Consider the following 20,318-nt stretch of genomic DNA (forward strand, 5'->3'; position numbering starts at 1 on the left):
GAGGGCATGGAGGCCTTGTGGAGCAGAACTCCTCGTGGTCATTTAATTTTGACCCCCGTTCAGACTTCTGAGGGGTGGTTACTGTGGATACCTTTGCTCTCAGTGGCATAGATTGAAAGCAGGCTCTAGATAAAGAAGTATCTAATGCAGTGTCAATTCCACTCATTAACAAAGACATAAATGGTGCCTGCTGTGCCTAAGCTAACACCTAGAGAGTGAAAAGGTTTCCGGTCATGAGCGCCCAGGTGGTGGTGGTGCCATCCCGTCATCTCCGACTCCGAGGGACCCGTGTTCTACAGACCGTGTCCCTGCCTGGGCCCGCGCCATCACATCATTGCTATGTGTGAGGCCCGAGCCTTCCTCCTTTTCTGAAGACACTGGTCTCCTGCTGCTAGCCCAAGTGTGTGGGGCAAAGTCCCACCAGCCTTGCTGCTAAGAAGCGTTCATGCTGTGCACCAAGTTCAATAACTGAATAGGCATTACGTGCAGTCACCGGTGACACAAAGTGGCACCCTTGGGGAGATGAGGAAAGATTGCTCAGAAAGCAGGCTCCTGGGCTCGGTTCTGAAGCCTAAAGGGGCACGTGCTGAGAGACAGCAGAGGTGTTCCGGGTACACAAAGCAGCAGCAGCAAAGGCCTAGGAGCATGAGACTGCCTGTCTTCCATATCCGGAGGGCCGGGCACATTCAGCCTGGTTGGCATGTAGGGCATGTGCCTCATGTGTGATACTAATAGCATTAACATGAACCACACTTTTCAGCTTTTCAGACTTCTTGAAGCAGCCTTCCACCCTCCTCAGCTGATGACTCTGCATTGCACTTGTTGAAGAAATAGAAGTCATTAGGCTCAAGCACCCTCATCTTTAATCCCCAGACCTAGAGTTCTAGAATGGCTCACATCTGATCCTCTCTCTGGCCTCCGCTCCTCCTCCTGCCCCAGGGCACACTCCACCCATCACCTGTCATCACCTTCTGAAGGCTCCAGCCCTTTGCCCTAGTTCTGGGCCAGTCTAGCAAATAGGCTCTAATATGTTATTTTCAAGTACAGCCAGATCTTCTCTGATAAGTACATTTTGTTCAGTCACCTCCCCGTTTCACTGTTCCCCTAGAAGTGTCTCAAGTGGGCGGTGCTCATCAATCTTGCCGAAATCCAGCTGCCACTTTCCACCACTTGGAAACCGCTTCTGTCAAGGTCATCCGTACTTTTGGGCCAGATCCAGTGGACGCTTTTCTCTTGTCACCTGGTCTTTGGGCAGCATTTGGCAGGGTATTTACCTCCCTCCTACATCTTAGCCACCATACCGTCCTGGTTTTCTGCCTCCAGTCCCAGGTCTGGAAATAATAGGGCTACGCAGGACATTGCCCTGGGCTCCCTTGACGTCTCTGTCCTTCCCTCAGGGAGAGCCTATTAGTTGTCACAGATGGGAATACTTCCACTGTGCTGATGATCACCTCATTTTCTCCCCAGCCTGGCTTCTGCTTGGGGCCCCAGATACTCATAGCCTCCTCGTCAGTTCACCAACATCTGAAACTTCATATGCCTAAAACACAACATTGACATACATGCCCCACCCCCTGACCTGCCCCCCACCGCCCAGCCCTTCTAATACATTCTTCCTTGCCTCTGTAAATGGTACACCCCCAACCACCCCCAAAGTTACTCAGGTCCCAAATCTATATGATCCTGGTCTTTCTTTTCCATGTTGTCGGTTGTCGTCAACATCCTCATTCGTGTGCGCAGAGTAGAACTTCCCCAGAGGATTTCCACACTGTTGCGAATTGCTGTGTTGACGAACAGTATTGAATGACCATGGATCTCTAGAAAACATACAGCTCTGTCTTGGAAAAAGTCCAGCCAGAATGCTCCTTGGAAGTGAGGATGGTGAGCCTTTGTCTCATACACTTCCGACATGTTATCAGAAGAGACCAGTCCCTGGAGAAGGACGTCTTGCTTGGTCAGCGATAAAGACCCTTAACTAGACGAGTTGACACAATGCTACAACAAGGGACTGAAACATAGCAACAGTTGTGAGCATGGTGTTTTGTTCTGTTGTGTGTGGGGCAGCTGTGGGGCAGAGGCTAACAGCCCCTAACCACCGCCACCTTTCAAAAGCACAGCACCAGGCCTGTTTCTGAGGGGCCTCTGGGTGAGTCTGAACTACCAAACTTTCCACCACTAGTGGAGTCACCCAGGGACTTTCCGATCCCCTTTGTACCTCCTTATCCCTAGCAGCCAGATGCTCTGATGGTGTAGTGGGTTATACATTGAGCTGTTAACCCCAAGGTCAGCAGTTTGAACCCAGCAGCCATTTCACAGGAGAAAGATGAGGCTGTCTAATTAATTCTGTAAAGTTTTGCAGTCCCAGAAACCCACAGGGGCAGTTCTGCCATGTCCTACAGGCTCGCTAGGAAGTCTGCATTGGCTCAGTGCCATCCCCAGCAGAAGTCCGTTGGATTTTGTTTCTGAAATCTGTTTGGATGTGCTTACTTCTCCCCGCCAGACTGCTTCCACTCTAGTGCAGACTACCACTCTGCCTTTCCTCGAGTACTCCCACTGGCTCCTGCTAGCTTCAGACCCCTCTTCTTGCCCTTCCCACATTGATCCTGCACCTGTTCTGAGAAGACTGACACACACCGAATGGTTTCCTGCCCTGCTTAAGCAATTCATGAGCTTCCCAAATGGCCTACCTGGACTTGCACCCTCTGGTCCCTGCCTAGCTCTCCAAATGTTCCACGAGTTCTTTCCTTTACTGCCCCTTCTGAAATAAGTAATTATGCCAGCACCACAGTTCATAATCTTTGGCTTTCCTACCTACCAATTGCTTTGAAAAAATGTTTTTAAAAAGCAACCAAAATAGCAGCTGCCACCAAGTCAATGCAAGTGTGGCAAAGAAGAGTTGGGCTCCTTGGAGCAGGCTTTCTTTCTTTTTCAATAGTTGTGCTTCACAGGGTTTTTAATGGCTGAGTTTGTACAAGTAGATCACCAGACCTTTCTTCCTAGGCATCTCTGGGTGAACTCCAGCCTCCAATCTCCAGATAGCAGCCATTTGCACACTGCAACCTACAGTTATTCTGTCTCTTTACTTCCTTTTCCCCGCCGGTGGAAGAATCAAACCTATGTGAGGGCAGGGCCTAGGTCTGGTTTATTCTCTCTTAAAGCCCCAGTGCCTCTGACCATGCCTGTGGCTTATGGAAAGCACTCGACTAGGTAGCTATGGAATTATTGGAAGAAGCAAAGGAGAAGTAGGTCTATCGAAGAAGGAAAGAGGGCGTGGGGGAGAGCATGTCACAGGGAAGAGACAGATTGATAAAGGAGCAGACGCTTCCTGGGTGCTGCTACACTCTTGCTCTTCGTAAGGTGTCCCTCCTCTGTCGTTCTGGGAGAACTTGGACTATACTTGTTCCCAGGCAGATTTGTATGTTCTTTTGACAGTCTGAGCAGTTTCAGTATTCTTTGCCAGCACCACAGTTCATAATTTTGAAAATGACTGTTATATAAGTGTTACCAATTTTAGTGCTAATGTGATTCCATGGATTGAAATGGATTTTTTTTTCCCTCCAGTTCTCTTAGAACTCATAACATCGAGGCTGCTTTGACCGGCTCTGCAACTGATGGTTTTAAGTCAGATCTTGTCTTTAAAGAGATTGAGAAGAAGCTTGAAGAGGTAAGATCTATGGGGTGTACTAAGGAGTGGACCTGGGGCTGGAGGAAGCAGACACGAGTTTCAGGTGTTTTGTCAAGTTGGTGTAACTCGAAAATTTATATCTTGCTGTCTTGGATGCAGTGTGTTTTATATGTCTGAGTGTCTTATTCAGGCTTACTTGTAGTTTTAGGTAGAGTATAATATAGAAATGTGTAAATCTCTAGATTTATGGTATTTAAAGAACTACCATAAAATCAGTAGAGAGACAAGGCTATCTATTCCTTCCCAGATGCAAAGTAGCAGAAACCCACCTGGACAGTTGTACTCTGTGCGTTAAGGCCATTGTAAGTCAGAATCAACTTGATGGTGGGGAGTTTGGAATAAGATGCTGTTAAAATCTTTCTTTGAGGTGGAGGAGGGGAAGGAAGTCTAAACTTTATCACTCTTTTCTGTTCAATCTTCGTCAAGGAGATACTCAGTTATAGACAAAATGAATAAGTGTTATTGATTGCATGTTCCCCCAAAATATGAATTATAAATGATAACCTCTGTGCAAATGGAATACAGTAGCTGGAAAATGTGGACTCAGTGATGGGAATGAAACTCGAGATTGCATGATAGAACTTTGCAAAGCCAACGACTGGCTCATAGCAAATCGCTTTTTTAATAACACAAAAGGTGACTATACACATGGTCTTACCCAGATGGAACACAGAAATAAAATTGGCTGCATGTGGTAAGACATAATAGACAAGCTCAGTACTAGCAGCTACTACCAGACTAGGGGCCAACTGTGGAACAGACTATCAACAGCTCATAGGTCAGTTCAGGATAAAACTGAAGAAAATTAAAACAAGTCCACGAAAGCCAAAATACAACCTGGAGTCTGTCCCACCTGAATTTCGAGACCATCTCAAGAACAGATTTGACACATTGAATACTAGTGACAGAAGACCTGATGAGTTGTGAGAGGACATGAAACCATCATTCATGAAGAAAGCAAAAGGCCATTTACAAGACAGGGCAGAAAGAAAGGATCAAAGGGTGTCAGAAGAGACCCTGAGACTTGCTCTAATTGTCGAGGAGCTAAAGCAATGGGGAGAAAGGATGAGGTGAAAGAGTTGAGTAGAAAACTCACAAGGGCGCCTTGAGAAGACAAAGCCAAATAGTCTATCAAAATGTGTGAATACCTAGAGGTAGAAAACCAAAAGGGAAGAATATGCTCAGCATATCTGAAATGGAAAGAACTCAGGGAAAATTTCAAGCCTCTAATTACAATCTTGAATGATTCTATGGGCAAAAGATTGAATTATGCAGAAAGCATCAAGGAAGATGGAAAGAATATGCAAAATCACTGTACCAAAAAGAACAAGTTGACGGTTCACCATTTTAGGAGGTGGTGTATGAGCAGGAACCAGTGGTGCTGAAGGCAGAAGTTCATGTGGCTTCCAGTGCTTCTTCAGCTTGTTGAAACTTTTCCATTGCAATTCCATCAATTCCTGGAGTCTGTCTTTGACTGAAAGCAGAGAAGACCAGAAAGGTGTTGACTTGTGTTTTATTGACTATGCAAAGGCATTTCACTGTACGGGCCATGATAAACTGTAACCTCGAGAAGAAAGGGAATACAAGAACACTTCATTGTGCTCATGTGAACCTTGTACATGGATCAAGAGGCAGTTTGTGCGGACAGAACAACGGAATATGCTGCGTGGTTTCAAATCAGGAACTGTGCGTCCAGGTTGGATCCTCTCACCTCACTTGGTCAATCTGTATGCTGAGCAACTCATCAGCAGAGTGGATTCTGTGAAGAAGAAGGTGGCATCAGGACGGGAGGAAGGCTTATTAGGATCCTGCAATATGCAAAGGACACAATCTTGCTTGCTGGTAACGAGGAGGACTTGCCTATGAGGAGCAAGGACCGCAGCCTTCACTGTGGGTGACAGCTCAATGTCAACAAGACCCAAGTCCTCACAACTAGACCGATGGGTGAGTTCATGGCAGTGGAGCAAAAGTTGGAGTGGTCAAGGATTTTGTCACAGAGCCACAGCCGTGCTCACGGAAGTGTCCGCACAGATCATAAGATGTGTTGATTGGGTAGCTGCTGCACACGGACTCTTTCAGAGTAGCGCAAAACAAGAGTGCTACTTTGAGGACTCAGGTGAACCTGAACCAAGCCGTGGCACTTTCCATGGCCTCATATGCACGTGACAGTTGGACATTGAATAAGAAAGCCCATTTGAATGGTGGGGCTGACGAATATTGAAAGTACCATGCACTGCCAAAACAAACCTGCTGTCTAGGAAGAAGCACAGCCAGAGTGCTCTGTAGAGGCAGCAACGGCATGGCTTCATCTTACACACTTTGGACATATTGTCCCACGAGGCCAGTCCCTGGAGAAGGGCATCATGCTTGGTAAAGTGGACGGCCAGCTCTCCAGGAGATGGACACAGTGGTGCAATAATTGGCTCTGATATTGAAACGATTGTGAGGATGGTGCAGGACCGGGCAGTGTTTCGTTCGGTTGTCCCGAGGGTTGATAAAGGTCAGCACTTTCTAGATGGCCCCTAACCATAACAACATTGCCTATGGTTATAATCTCATTTGGGAAAGAGTTGTCTTTATTAGTGAGAGAGGATTAAACTCAAAGCCCCAGTGTGATTGGGCCAATTCTGGCTCATAGTGACACTGTAGGGCAGAATAGAACTGTTCCCAAAGGTTTCTGAGGTTGTAAATCTACAGAAACAGAAAGGTGTATCTTTCTCCCATGGAGCAACTGGTGGATTCGAACTGCTGACCTTCTGGTTAGCAGCCTATCACTTAACCCAGTCTGCCACCAGGGATCCTTCTGAGATAAGATTGGTGTAGGGTGTGTTTGATTCCATCTCTTTTGAGTTATCAAAGAGATTAAATAAGCCAGCAAGTGAGCAGGGATGGGAAGAGAGGTGCTGCGCCACCTGAAGCTCGCCCAGAAGCAGAAGCTCATAAGGACCTTCCTTCCTCCAGAGCCCACAGAGAGAATGCCTTCGCCTTGAGCAGGCATGCAGAATTCAGGCCTCTTAGACTTCGAGAAAGTCAGTTTCTGTTTGTATTGCTGTTACAGCCTCCCTGGATAACTAAGTTGATCTATAGAAGTATTCTGCTCTATTTTTATTTTTTTTTTCTGCTCTATTTTGATGAAATTTTCTTCTGAAGTGAAAAATGATCCTACTTAAGATCATTCAAAGGAGTACGATTCTAAAAGGAACTTTTTAAGGTGCTAGATGTTAGAATTATTTTTTTAAATCATTTTATTGGGCGCTCTTAGAGCTTTTATCACAATCCATACATCCATCCATTGTGTCAAGCACATTAGTACATTTGTTGCCCTCATCATTCTCAAAACATTTGCTTTCTACTTGAGCCCTTGGTATCAGGTCCCCATTTTCCCCTCCTTCCCTGTACTCCCCTCCCTCATGACCCCTTGATAATTTATAAATTATTATTTTGTCATATCTTACACAGTCTGACGTCTCCCTTCACCCACTTTTCTGTTGTCCATTCCCCCAGGGAGGAGGTTATATGTGGATCCTTGTAATCAGTTCCCCCCTTTCCATTCCACCCTCCCCCAACCCTCTGGGGATGTTATAACTCTTCTTAAGACTTTGTGTTTTAATTTTTCCAGAGTGGTTGCTAATTTGTTTTTTTTGGTCTCACACTGGACTTGGATCTTACATAGACAGAGCTACTTTATGTAGAAAAATTAGGTTTTGGTAGATAATCATCCTACTAAGTCAAGCTAACCGTGGCTCTTTCTCCAAAAAAGAGAGTCATCCTCTTCAGTCAGAGTTACATATTCACTTCAGTGTTTTACATTGTGGGGATTTTAAGATTTCATTGTTTGCTTTGAGTTTTGAGACTCTACAGGGCTTAGTTATAGCCACAGTCACACAATTCAGATCAAACAGCAGCTGAGGGGATCCAAGTGCTTGGAAACAAACAAAGCTGGGTGTGTTCTTGGTAGAGCCCGCACTGGTAAGGCAAACATACCCCTTCTAGACACAGGATTTCTCGGGTGACTCGTGTGTCTTGTCAGGGACGTGCTGATGATGTGTCTAGGGTTTCCAGACGGATCAGCCACCTTCCGGAGGTAGGGAAGGGCCAGGACTCAGAACTCTGATGGCTGCTCTGGCCCTGGGCTCGTCCTCTGGGGATCCACCCACATGGGTCCACCTATTGAGTCGAACCTTTTCCTCTGGGCCACATGCCTCAGTACGGACCATTACTACCTGAGCTAGTGAAGGTGTGTTGTGCCAACCTGCCGATAAACACTTGTCATTCTGACTCAGCGTGACCCCATAGGCCACAGTAGAACTGCGCTTATCGGTTTGGGAGGCGGTAACTGTTTACAGGAGTAGAAAGCCTTGTCTTTCCCCTGAGCCACCAGGAAGAGGGAGCTAATGGACAGACTGCTCGTGACAGTGTCACACTCTTTCTCCAGTTGTGTTGGCCAATTGTTTTGTTAAAAAATCTTTGCTAAAAAAAAAAAAAATCTTTGCTAAAATAGCTTTTCGAAGATGTCTTTTATCAGTGTTCGCTTAAGGCAGCGGTTCTCAACCTGTGGGTCATGACCCCTTTGGGGCCCGAACGACCCTTTCACAGGGGTCGTTCTTAACAGCAAAATGACAGTGATGAAGTAGCAACAAGAATAATCTTATGGTTGGGGGTCACCACCACATGAGGAACTGTATGAAAGGGTTGCAGCATTAGGAAGGACGAGAACCACTGACTTCAAGTGAAGTTGAATTCTGTCAGCTTGAAAAATATTTTTTTTCGTGTCACTACTACTTGGGATAGTTGCTATGCCATGTTTCACTCCATTTTTCTCTGTCAAAAAACAAAAGAAAATTAAGAACCGAATCATATTTTAAAATTTAGAGATTATCTGTGATGACCATCTGATACGTGTGTATTTCTTCATGAAAAAACTTTGGGAAGAAATGGAATGAACAGAAAATAGAAATTTTTGATCCACTATTTGAAATACTCGCGTGTGCGCATGCGTGTGGGTGGGACTGGCGCAGTGCGTTACACATCCCGCCTCGGGAACCGGAACCGCGTGGGGCAGTTCTGCTCGGCCCTGTGAGGTTGCTGGGAGTCCCGATCAACCAGGGCAGCGGGTTTGGTTTTGCTTTAGGGATTCTTGCGATGAACAAGGCGGTGCTTTTTTATTTGGGCATTTTCAATTTGCTTTGCAAATGGATGCTTCTCACTGGCCCTTTCATTCTTTCCTCCTCCCGAACCTCCTCCCCACGGGCCTTGTCCCCTTGTTTCTCTGCTCCTTCCCACGACTGTCACTTTCCTAAATGTTTGCGGGACCAGAAAGGGAAAGTCTTGGGATCTTTTGTCAATTCATGCATTCTCTGCATTCACAAAGGGAACCTGGCCCGAGATTTTGTTTCCACCCTGCTGCCCTTTTGGTGAGTTGTCCCAGGTTATTTTTTACTGTTACGTTTAAGGCCAGACCTACTCCTTGACCTTGCCGACTCAGAAAGAAGAACTTTCTTTACCAGCGAGGCACTTAGAACTTTGAGTACCCATGTGCTCAGTTTCACAAGATAGGTGTTTCCTTTCCCTCTTCACTCTCCTCCTTGCTCAGTTCCTCAGCCCTCTCTCACGCCCACTTGAATTTAAAGCCTTCTGTCCACCAAAGGGATGTGATTGTATAGGAGGGTCCTTTGGCTCTCCAGAGAAAGAGCAGTGCAAATGAGGGTGCAGGGGCCTTCCGAGGTAAGAGGAGGAGCAGGAAGCTTGGAGGAGCTTCTCTCCAGGTTTGCAGACAGCAGCTCTACAGGTTCCCTGGTGCCTTCCTTCTTGGGCTCTCTGCGGTCTTGCTGAGGCGTGGTCTGAGCAGGCAGCAGGGATGCCCCGACCAGTGGTATCTCAGGGCCCCTGGCACACCAGCATGATTGCGATGGTCTGCCCCCTGCCCGGATGTTTGCACAGAACCTGGGCTTGTAAAGGGTTCCTGGGACCCGGGAGAGGACTTTTCAGTTGTCCTGTAATTCCTGTTCTGGTGGCAGAAACTGCTCAGCTGCCATAGACTAGAGTTTGGAGGTGTTGATGTGAGCCCCTTTGCAGTGGGGCAAGTACGCACGAGAAGAAGAGCGTGCATAGACTTTGAGTGGGCGCACACACCAGGAGCCATCCAGAGTATCTGGTTGTGACAGAGCAGCCTTTCCGGATGAGCCAGTGGGGGAGCTGAGGCGGAGCTGGGCGGAGAACCAGGCACAGATGTGGGTTCGTGGCTTAAAGCCTGAGAGGATAGAAGTGGTTGGAGATTGGGATGGACACAAACAGCCTTCAGACCATTGGAGGATGTTCGTTGTGATCTCTGAAAAGACAGATTGCTTCACTGCCCTCATTTGGGTGCTCGAAGTTCAAGCTGTCAGGTGGGTTGTGTTAGCGGGGTTATGTGAGCTAGATTAGAGTACTTCGGAGACCGGCGGAGGGTAGTTAGAGTGCTTCTACCAAAGGAGCTATTACTTCTGCCGGAAGAGAACTGTGAATAGGGTATTTGTGAAGATTAAAGAAACAAGAGGGTGAAAGTGTATGTAAATTTTTGTGGGTGGTAGTGTTAAGCACTATCATTCTTAATCAGAGCAACCCAGTGTCCATAGACTAAACCACTGCTTGGTCCTAGACCATCTTCATAATTGTATGTGGTAGCTGCTAGGTCAGCCCATGTCAGTTTTTGCTGACCTGCTTTATGATGTCCTTTCTCAGGGACTGGCCTCTCCTGAGAGCATGCCCAAAGCAGGTACGATGAGGTCTTGGTGCCTCATTCCTGAGGAACCGTGTTTGGAGCATCCCATGGTACTTCGAGTATTCGTCTCCACCTCCCTGACTCAAAGCAGCAAGTCTTCTATTGCCCTTATTCACTGTGTAGCTCTCTCATTCATACGAGGTGATTGAAAGTACGGTGGCTTGGGTCACCTTACTCCTCAAGACATGGCTTTGATTTTTACCACTTAAGAGAGTTCTTTTGTAGCACATTTCCCCGACATACCAGGTCATTTGATTCCTTGATTGCTGCTTCCCTGAGTGTTGATTGTGGATTCAAGTAAAATGAAATCCTAACGTCAGTCTTTTCTCGGTTTATCATGATGTTGTCTATGGGTCCAGCTGTGAAGGTTGTGGCTTTCTTTACATTGACTTGTACTCGTCATTAGGAAACATTTCAAGACCTCTTAGCTTTCAGGAGGCAAAGTTGTATAATTTGCATATCACAGGTTGATAATGAGTCCTCCTCCAATCCTGATGCTGCATTCTTTCTCATGTATCCCAGCTTCTTGGATTATTTACTCAACATACCACGGATTGAATGAGTGTGGTGGGAAAATACAATCCTGATACGCCCCTTTCCTGGTTGTAAATCATGCAGTGCTTCCTTGTTCTCTTTGAAGGACTGCCTTGAACAATGTTAAGTGGAATTCCCATTCTTTGCAATGCTACCACAATTTGTGTGCTCCATCCAGTTAATTCCTTTGTGTAGTTCAGAAAGCACAGGTAAACAAACATCTTTGGAATTGCCTGCTTTCATTCAAAATCCATCTGACATCAGCACTGATATTGCTCGTTCCCTATTCTCTTCTTAATCTAACTTGAATTTCTGGCAGCTCCCTGTTGATATACTGTTGCAACCAGTTGAATTATCCCTGGTAACATTTACTTTCATGTGATATAATGGTACAGTTCAGTAAATTTCCTGATTCTGTTGCATTACTTTTCTTTGGAATGGGTACAAATATGGGTCGCTTCCAGCTGGTTGGCCAGGTAGCTGTTTTTTTAAACTTCTTGGCGCGGATTAGTGAGCATTTCCAGTCTTGCATTCATTTGTTGAAATACCTCAATTGTTTTTCTTGCAATTCCCAAAGCCTTGTTTTTGCCAGTTCCTTCAGTGTAGATGTCTTCCTTCAGTATTGTTGGTTCTTGATCAAAGAGCACCTCCTGGATTAGTTGATCATCAAGCATGCAACCAAGATGCCTTGATAATACTCATGGTCAGGATGCAAATATTGGAAACGAAGAAGAATCAGTAGTTATAAAAGATGGCCTTGGTGATAGAAATGATGCTGGAGATTGCATGAGAGAATTTTGCAAGACCAATGACTTACTCATTGCAATGAGGTGAAGAAGCATTCAAACTGTTCTCTGTGCTCCTACATGTGCCACAATTTGTCGTAGCTCGTTTTCACGAACAGTTAATGGTGACCATGCACACGGACCTCTCCAGATAGAATGCCCAGAAATCAAATGGGCTCCATCTGTGTACAGAGCTGATGGAGGAACTCAGTGTCATCAGTTGGGTCAAGGCCACTTTTGGAACAGACCAGCAATTGCTCATGTGCAAGCTTAAGTTGAAGCTGAAGAGAATTAAATCCACAAGAGTTAAAGTACTACCTTGAAGATATCCTACTTGAATTTTTTTCTTTTTCTTAAAAAATATCATTTTATTGGGGCTCATACAACTCTTATCACAATCCATACATACACCAATTAAGTAAAGCACCCTTATACATTCGTTGCCCTCATAGCCTACTTGAATTTGTAGACCATCTCAAGAATAGATCTGGTGTACTGAACACTGGTGACTGAAGACCTGACCGCTGCAGGATGATATCACACATGAAGAAAGCCAAAAAAAAAAAAAAGGTCATTAAAAAGACAAGAAAGAATGAGAAGGCCAAAATGGATGTCATAAGAGGCTCTAAAAGTTGCTCTTGAATGTAGTGAAAGTGGCTAGAATAAATGATATGGTCAATACACTTGTGTTGGACAGGGTTCTCTAGAGAGACAAACCAGATTGCTAGCAATTATATAAAAATATATTTATAAATATAGATATATAATACAAGAAATGAACCGTTAAGTTATATACAGATAGATAATACAAGAAATTAACAGTTAAATTATAAAGCAGTGAGACACTAGCAGTCCTTCAAGACTTGAGAGCCGCCAGTTGCCAGTCCCCTTCTGTAGAGAGAGCTGGGCTATATATACCCAGGCAGCAAACAGCAAGGCAGGTCCCCAGTTGTCATCAACTGTTGGTCCCCAGCTCCAGAGATGAACATTCCAATCGTGTGGGCTTAAAGGGACCTCAACTTACAGCGACACAGTCCACAGGTAGTGTACCCCTTTAAACTGAGGCACAGAACAAGCAAGGCGAGGCTCACAGAGCCATTTATCCCTCTGCCCTTCAGTTAATCCTACTTGTGTTTATCGGCCAGGCTGGCACAACAGGCGGTGGGAACTCCGCAACCCTCAGTGAGCCCTGCTGGAATTATAATGTGGTGCAGCCACTGTGGGGAACAGGCAGTTCCTCAACAAGTTACACGCAAATACACAGAGGTACCATGGGACCCGGCAGTTCCACTGCTGGATTCTCTCAAGAGAAATGAAATCATATAATGCATGGACGTTCATAGCACCCTTATTCAGAATCATCAAAAAGTAGAAACAATCCAGATGTGTATCAGCTGAAGAACGGCTCAACAAAACATGGTCTCACCACCCAGTGGAATATTAGTCCACCGTAAAACAGGAGGGAATTTGGAGGCACGGTATAACATGGGCCGCCCTTGGAAACACTGTTCTAGGTCACCAAGAAGCCCATCAGAAAAGACCTCAAATTGAATGACTCCCTTTATATGCCTGGTCCACATTGACAAGTGAGGTAGTTTATTGTGCAACCTGGCCGATAAACACATGTGGGATTAATTGAAGGGCGGAGGGATAAATGGCTCCATGAACCTTGGGTCTCTTGCTTTGTGATGGTTGGACCAGGGTGTAGCTGCCTTAGCCAGTTCCCTGCTTCAGCTGGCAAGACTCACTTCCTCCAAGATATCCCTGAGAAGAAGCCACGTGGACCTACCCCAATGCAGCCCTGGGTGCTGGAGCAGCCGTGTGGAGACCCCTGCCAGCGCTGAGATGCTTACACATTCACTGATTCTGCTTTCCTCCTGCAGTCAGCGTCATTGTGTCTGTTTTGTGAGATGGACGACTTTGTGGATTGGTGTTGGACATATGGGTTAATGGGTTAGTGTTGGACTTGTGGGCTTGGGCAGCACTGGGTTGGGATGTTTTCTTGATGCACACTTAACCTTTATGTAAAACTCTCTCTTATACAAGAGTTTCTGTACATTTGTTTCTCTAATGTACCCAGACTCACACAGCAAATCTATACTGACTGCCAACAAGGGGCTTGGGGCGGGGAGGACAGACAGTGCCTGCTTGTGGTCACAGGCTTGATGAGAATGTTCTAACATTACGTAGTGGTGTTGGGCCCACAGTTCTGAGTCCATGAAAACCAACACCAACCCCACTCAGACGTACGCTTTACGAAGGTAAGTTTTACATGTATAAATTATATATCAATGAAGCTAAACTTTATAAAACAAACCACTACCAACAAAAAAAGGAGCTTAGGCTGGACTCTTGGCATACTAGCTGAAGCCAGTTTATAAAACCGCTGCGGGGCAATATTTATGTAAGTATTCTGATACACCGTGTCTGAACAGAACTTTAGTTAAAAGAATGAATATGGTGAGACCAAAGGGAAGGATCTTGGATATATATTCTTACGGAAATGTAAGACTGAAATAAAGAAGGTGGGAAACTCGCTGCCATCGAGTCAGTCCTATATCTTATGCAACGCCTTCTAAATCCAGTAGCATTTTCAAGGATTATAAAGTGTGTCCAAAGGAGAAAAAGTCTTCCCCAAATATGCAAGAAAAGTCAGGATTTGGAAGAGAATAATTATGAGGATTTCCATAGTAAAGAGTAATGTACATGAAGAAAAGCCAACATTGAACTGTCGGAGAAAGAAAACAACTCTGGCGAATAGGAACAACAGACAAGGAATAGAATAAGAAAACCGCAGACGTGGAGTGATACTGTTTTATGGGTATTTACATAATTCAGTCCTCATACAACTTTACAGGGTAGCTACTGCTAATATCCCCATTTAAGGAAAAGAATGAGCAGACTCAGAGGGTTAGCAGTTTTCCGGGTGATCTAAGTGTACGCACAAGGAGGCAGGTTCTCACACCTGTGCTATCTGAGTCCGGATTCAGCATTCTTAAAGGGTGAATTTTCATCCCAGGAATTTATCCGTAAGTGACTGAAGCTGTGATGATGCGCTCAGCATTGTTATAAGAGTCGGAAGTTAGGACTAAGCCATGTGAAGTAACGGAGGGATGTGGAACATGTTCCTATCAAACACTCCATGTTTAGCATGATGCCGAAGAATATTTACTGCCATAGAAATAAGGGCAATTATACGAAACATAAAAATAGACTCTAAAATCCTGTGCATAATGACATTATTTTAAAAATACATTGGTGAGGAAATTATGATCTATATTTTCCTATTTATCTAACTTTATTACGAGAATTACTCGTTAAGTTTTCCATAACAGAGTGCATTTCTTCTCGAAGGGGGAAAATTCAGTGCTGCTATTGTAGTGGTGTCTTTTCAAACTGGCCTACAGTGGGGCTGGCCCCACCAGCCCTGTGGGGCCCCTGCAGTCCCTGCACTCTCCTCTCACCCAGGGCTGGTCCCAGTGTGTTTATTGTCTCCACTTTCTCTCCGCACTCCTCCTTCTCCACTCTCAGAGCCTGGAACAATGCCTGGCTGACTACACGTTTCAGGAAGGAAAGATGGAAGAAGTCAGGGAGACCAGGGAGGGAGAAAGAGGCTATTTTTCTTGTTCTCCAGGATCCATCACTAACAGGAGGATGGCAGATTACTTGTATAATTCTTTATTTGAATCCAGAAAATCAGTAGAGCAGTAAAAGACCTTGATTCAGACCGCTTTTAAATTCTGATTGTGGGGAACAAAAAATATGTGGGAAAGACCTTGTGCTCCCCCCTTTTTTAATTAAGAAAATTTATTATATAACATAGTAGGGACTACATAGGATATTTTCCTCAGGTGGCAAATGAGGCAAAAGATAACATTTCTCTCTGCTTCCTAATGAGGACCTCGAAATCACCTGTCTTTGGGAGGATTTAATTTCTCACAACGTTGGTGCCACGGCCCCTGAGGGCATCATCGGTGCTCCGTAGTAAGGAACATTGTGCTAAGTTGTTCTAGCCCAGGCCTTTGCTCAAGGGGCTGACCCTTCACTTCTAGTCTAGTTTTCAGCACATGCCCATGTGTTTCTTTACTGTGAGGTATAGGATCTGGCTGAGGAATAGGTCTTGTATGTTCTTATGGAATGTCCACAGAAGGGCAGTGGCATACTACGTCCTGCCATCTGATGTCCAAGCAAGCGCCACCTTCCAATTATAGTCTTCTGGGAGAGACTGTGTAGATTGATGACAAACACTGTGTAAAACTCCATTTCTAGTTGGAGAGAAACGTTTGAGGACAGTTCTGTTTGGCAGTGCCCATGCGACCGCTGCTGCTGCCGTGGTGGACCAAGATGCGTGTGTCGGACGGTATGGCAAGCGATGTGGTAAAGAGGAACTTTAAAGCATCTGCTTCCAGGCACATCTATTTTCATCCCTTGACAGGTTCTCATGACAAAATGGTCCTCTGGTCTCCGTCCCCCTTCTAAAGAGGAGGTGTGCACTTTCTGGGTTTAGAGAGGACAGGGTGAATCTTTCAGAGCAGAGCCCAGGGAAGGCTGCTTCCTCAGGAAAGGCTGCCATGCCTCCCCATCCTCCCTTCCTTTCCTCCCGCTGTCTCCAGAATGCCCTTCTCCTCCTTCCGTCTGGCAGATGTGGACAGTGAGGCCTGGTTGCCTTTTAGCCGTTTCCAGCTAAAAGATCCCCAGGAAGCTTGGGGACAGACGACGTGCCAACCCTGCTGCTCCCAACCCTCATCTGTTCAAACCGTTCCTCTGTGTAGGGAAGTCAGAGAAACACACTTCATGCAGCACCAGTACTTGTTATGTTTCATTCTCTCTCTCTCTCTAGGAAGGAGAGCAGTTTGTGAAGAAGATCGGTGGTGTGTTTGCCTTCAAGGTGAAGGATGGCCCCGGGGGTAAAGAAGCCACCTGGGTGGTGGACGTGAAGAACGGCAAAGGCTCTGTGCACCTTAACTCAGGTGAGTCAGGGGCTGCTTCATCATCTGTAGTGCAGCACTGGGTGCTCACACTGGCCGGCAGCTGGGAAGAGGGGTCTGCCTGCTCTCTGGGTGGTGCTAACAGAAGGTGGGGGGCTCGGAGCCACACTGAGGTTCCTTGGAAGGTGATCTATTTTCAAAAAAACTGCCTGATAGAACCCTGTGCAGAATCTCCTCTTCTGACACACGTGGAGTCGCCGTGAGTCTTGGTTTCCCCCAAAGGGCTTCCTTTATAGGTGTGCGGGCGCCTCAGGGGCAGCTATTAAGCTCACTTTGTTGCTCTTCATTGCCCTTACTGTCCTCGGGTATCTCGTGTGACTCTTACTTATGTGCCCCCTGCCCGTGTTCCCCACTTGAACTCTCGGTTCCACGAAGACAGACTGTTGCCTGTGGGGTTCATTGCTCTCTATGTTCCCAGTACCAAGAGGAGTGGTACCTGGTGTATGGGAGGCCTTCATTGAAATAAACAAGTTCAAAATCAATCTCAGGCCCTTCATGAATGAATGGCACATAGTAAACACCCAGTAAGTAGTAGCTGTATTGTACCGTTAAGTTTTTGTTTGTTTGGTGGGGGGTGGTGGGGAGGGTAGGCAGAGAGTATGGTGAGGTTTAGGAATATGGAAGATGGGGACTAGCTTTTTAGGAAGGCTTAACATGCCACGCTGTGAACGCTGAGTGTATACCAGGCTGTGTCCAGGAGTGTCACCACCTGGGTTCCCGTTCATACGCACACAGGCTCATTCCAGACTAAATATGCATAAGCCTGCCTTGGAGACCAGTGGGTGACTCCAGACAAATGCCAGTCTTGTTAGAGTTCCTTCATTAAAGAGGGTACATTTTATGCCATGGGCAAAAACAATTCTGAGGTTAGGGCTAATAACAAATTTCTAGCAAAACCAAAGTGAACAGTTTTCCAAATCACTGAAGTTTTGCAGTAAGTTGGCGGGAATGCTGCCTCACATAAGGTAACTGTTTCCAGGTGGACCAAACCCTTTCAGGAAGGCCAGGAAGACCTCAAAGATAGGCAAGACAGCGTTCAGCTCATGAGGTGATAGCCACAATTTGGGGAGATTCCAGTGGTACAATCTTGATAGAATTTGTTGATGTGCACAGGCTGCTTGTGAGGGCTGATGGTGAAAAACTAAAGAAAGTGGATAACTGCATTGGTGAGAGAGAGTTGCACCGGGGGGGAATAATGTTTTCCATCATGACAATGCGCGTGCTCATTCTCAGAGGGCTGCAGGGCCGCCTGTCCTATGAGAACCGCATTGGGAAACCTGCCTCTGGCCGCCCTATAGCACTGATCTTGCCCCTTCAGACTTTTCTTTTTGCTTCTTGAAACTCAAAGAGCACTTACCAGGGACACGGTGAGCCCCTCGAAGCTGCCCCAAACTGTTCTTTTGACACGGTGCCCATCGATGAGCACAGACGTCTTCAGGGAGGCATTGCAGAGACAGATGCCCCTCCCTCAGAAGCGGAGGGACCTAATGGAGGAGGCATGGAGACAGCAGTAGCCTCACACTTTAGTCATTTTGTTTAATAGGTTTCTATCATTTTATAACTGGACTTTTTGACATGCTTATATAATCAATTCATTAGAGGTTTTTAAGTGGAAACTCTAAAAATCAGAGCTGTGTTTTAGAAGATGCAGCGGGTACCTTAGACCTGATGAGCTGGAAAGAGAGAGACAGAGGCCTGGAGAGCAAGGAGGAGGATGGAGGTTGCCAGCAGTCTCAAGTTTGCAGGTGCCACGGAGGGTCGGCCGTGAGAAAAGTCAGGCCGAGGTGAAGGATGGATGGCAGGGACACAGAAGGGTCATTGATGGGACCTGGAGGATGTGCAGGAGCAGGTGGTCCACCGGAGATAGTAGGGTTTTGCTGTGTATACCTTCTGAGTGACATTCTGCAGGACAGAGGAGCATCAGGTGCCAGGTGGAGGGGGATTAGCCTTTCGGAAGGAGAGGTAGGGGCCTCTGAGAGGGTAGATAACAAGTGGGCATTTGGAGGTGGAGAGGTTGGCAGAACCCTGGCATAGAGTTTCAAGCTAGGAAACAGAAAACCCTGAGCACCGCTAATTCACTGCTGAGTAAGGAGCCCATGAGTGAGGAAGGAGGAAAGCTGAGTAGTGGCCAGGGCGTCTGGTGAGGCCAGCATGGCTTTGCTGTGGAAGGTTCCTGGATGGTTTATAGAGAGTCTCCCTGCCTCCCTCCTCCCCTCCCAGCTGAGCAGAAAGTGACAAGATGTTAGCATTCTATGAGACTCCTTTGGTGCAGGAAGGAAAATGAAATGTCTCATCTAGATCCTAGCCTTTAGAAATGGGAAGTGCTTTTGGAAATACAGTCGTATGGCTGAAAGTTCATACACGGTGACTTCAGGATTATAGCCTAATAAGCCCAGGTAGGTGATTTTACCAACATTTTCCCTGTTTGCCTCCCATTTTTGTTTGTTTGTTGCCATACAATAGAATGGGCTGATGGAAAGCTGTGGAGTGGTTTCCGAAAAGGCTGGTCTCCTACAAATAGCTGGGGCTATGTTCTCTCCAAGTTAGGTGACCCATCCAGACCCGAAAGGACCTTGGCTCAGGGCAGGGCGATTTGCTGAAACACACACTCATTGGCAGCCAGGAGTAGCGTTGAAATAGGGACTTCTCCAGTAAAAGCCACCACGGGAAAATGCCAGCTCCGTTTACATGAACCCACAAATGCCCATTTGTTCGAAATCAGCTCAGTAAAGCATTAATAACCTGTCCTGGCTTGAACTGGCATCTGAGAGGGAACTTCTCCTTCTTCTCATAGGTTTGAGAGGTTTCCTTTGTGCCACCAGGTGATTGTGTATTTCACTCACGTGTACTCGGGTGGACTTGGCTATGCTTATCCAGATGGTTATATTAAGAGTTGAGATTTGGGGAATTTCCCATAACCTTGTTTTGTTGCCTGGAGGCCTTTTAGTGCCTTTGCCCCTAGTTCTGCCCCACCTGCCCCCCTTCACAGGACTCACGGAGCCTATCACCAGGAGGCCAGCCTTGATCAAGCCAATGCCACTCATTATTCCCGCAGTCCTTCATTCCCGCTCCGCACTTGCTTGAGTTCTGCACCCTGTCCTTGGGGAGGATCGTGATACAGAAAACCTCAGCCTCCCCCTCACCTGCCCCCACCCCCACCCCAGCTCCCGTCCCAAGGTGTAGTGGAAAGAGCGTACATAGCTTTGGGAGACACTCAAACCTGGGTTCAGATGGTAACCGTGTCACTTTCTGCATGTGTACCTTCCCTTATCCAATTGCCGCGTCGAGAAAATGGTGAGAGTAATTTCCATCCACACAGTTGTTATGCTGATTAATGAGATAACGACAGGAAAGCACCTGGCACAGTGCTCAGAAAAAAGAACCCAAGCCTCACTGCCATTGAGTTGATCCCAACTCATCAGGACCCTGTCGAAGAGGATGGAGCTACCCCTGTGGGTTTCTGAGACTATAACTCCGTACAGGGGTAGAAAGCCTCAGCTTTCTCTCCCTCGGAACAACTGGGGGTTTTGAACTTCTGACCTTATGGTTAGCAGCCAATGCATAAT

At 46.4% G+C, this 20,318-nt stretch overlaps 1 protein-coding gene and 1 pseudogene across 2 annotated transcripts in view; one reads left to right on the forward strand and one right to left on the reverse strand.

The window, feature by feature from the left end:
• Nucleotides 1-20,318, forward strand: part of SCP2 (sterol carrier protein 2) — a 107,594-nt gene that overhangs the window by 76,158 nt on the left and 11,118 nt on the right. For both annotated transcript variants that reach the window (XM_075556199.1, XM_075556210.1), the window contains 2 exons: nt 3,562-3,664; nt 16,605-16,734. In XM_075556199.1, coding sequence (XP_075412314.1) covers nt 3,562-3,664; nt 16,605-16,734 — 233 coding nt within the window. The remainder of the gene's footprint in view (nt 1-3,561; nt 3,665-16,604; nt 16,735-20,318) is intronic.
• On the reverse strand, nt 15,673-16,337 carry LOC142428995 (large ribosomal subunit protein mL42 pseudogene; annotated as a pseudogene).

The sequence above is a fragment of the Tenrec ecaudatus genome, chromosome 1 (assembly GCF_050624435.1).
Source record: "Tenrec ecaudatus isolate mTenEca1 chromosome 1, mTenEca1.hap1, whole genome shotgun sequence".
Taxonomy (NCBI): Eukaryota; Metazoa; Chordata; class Mammalia; order Afrosoricida; family Tenrecidae; genus Tenrec; species Tenrec ecaudatus.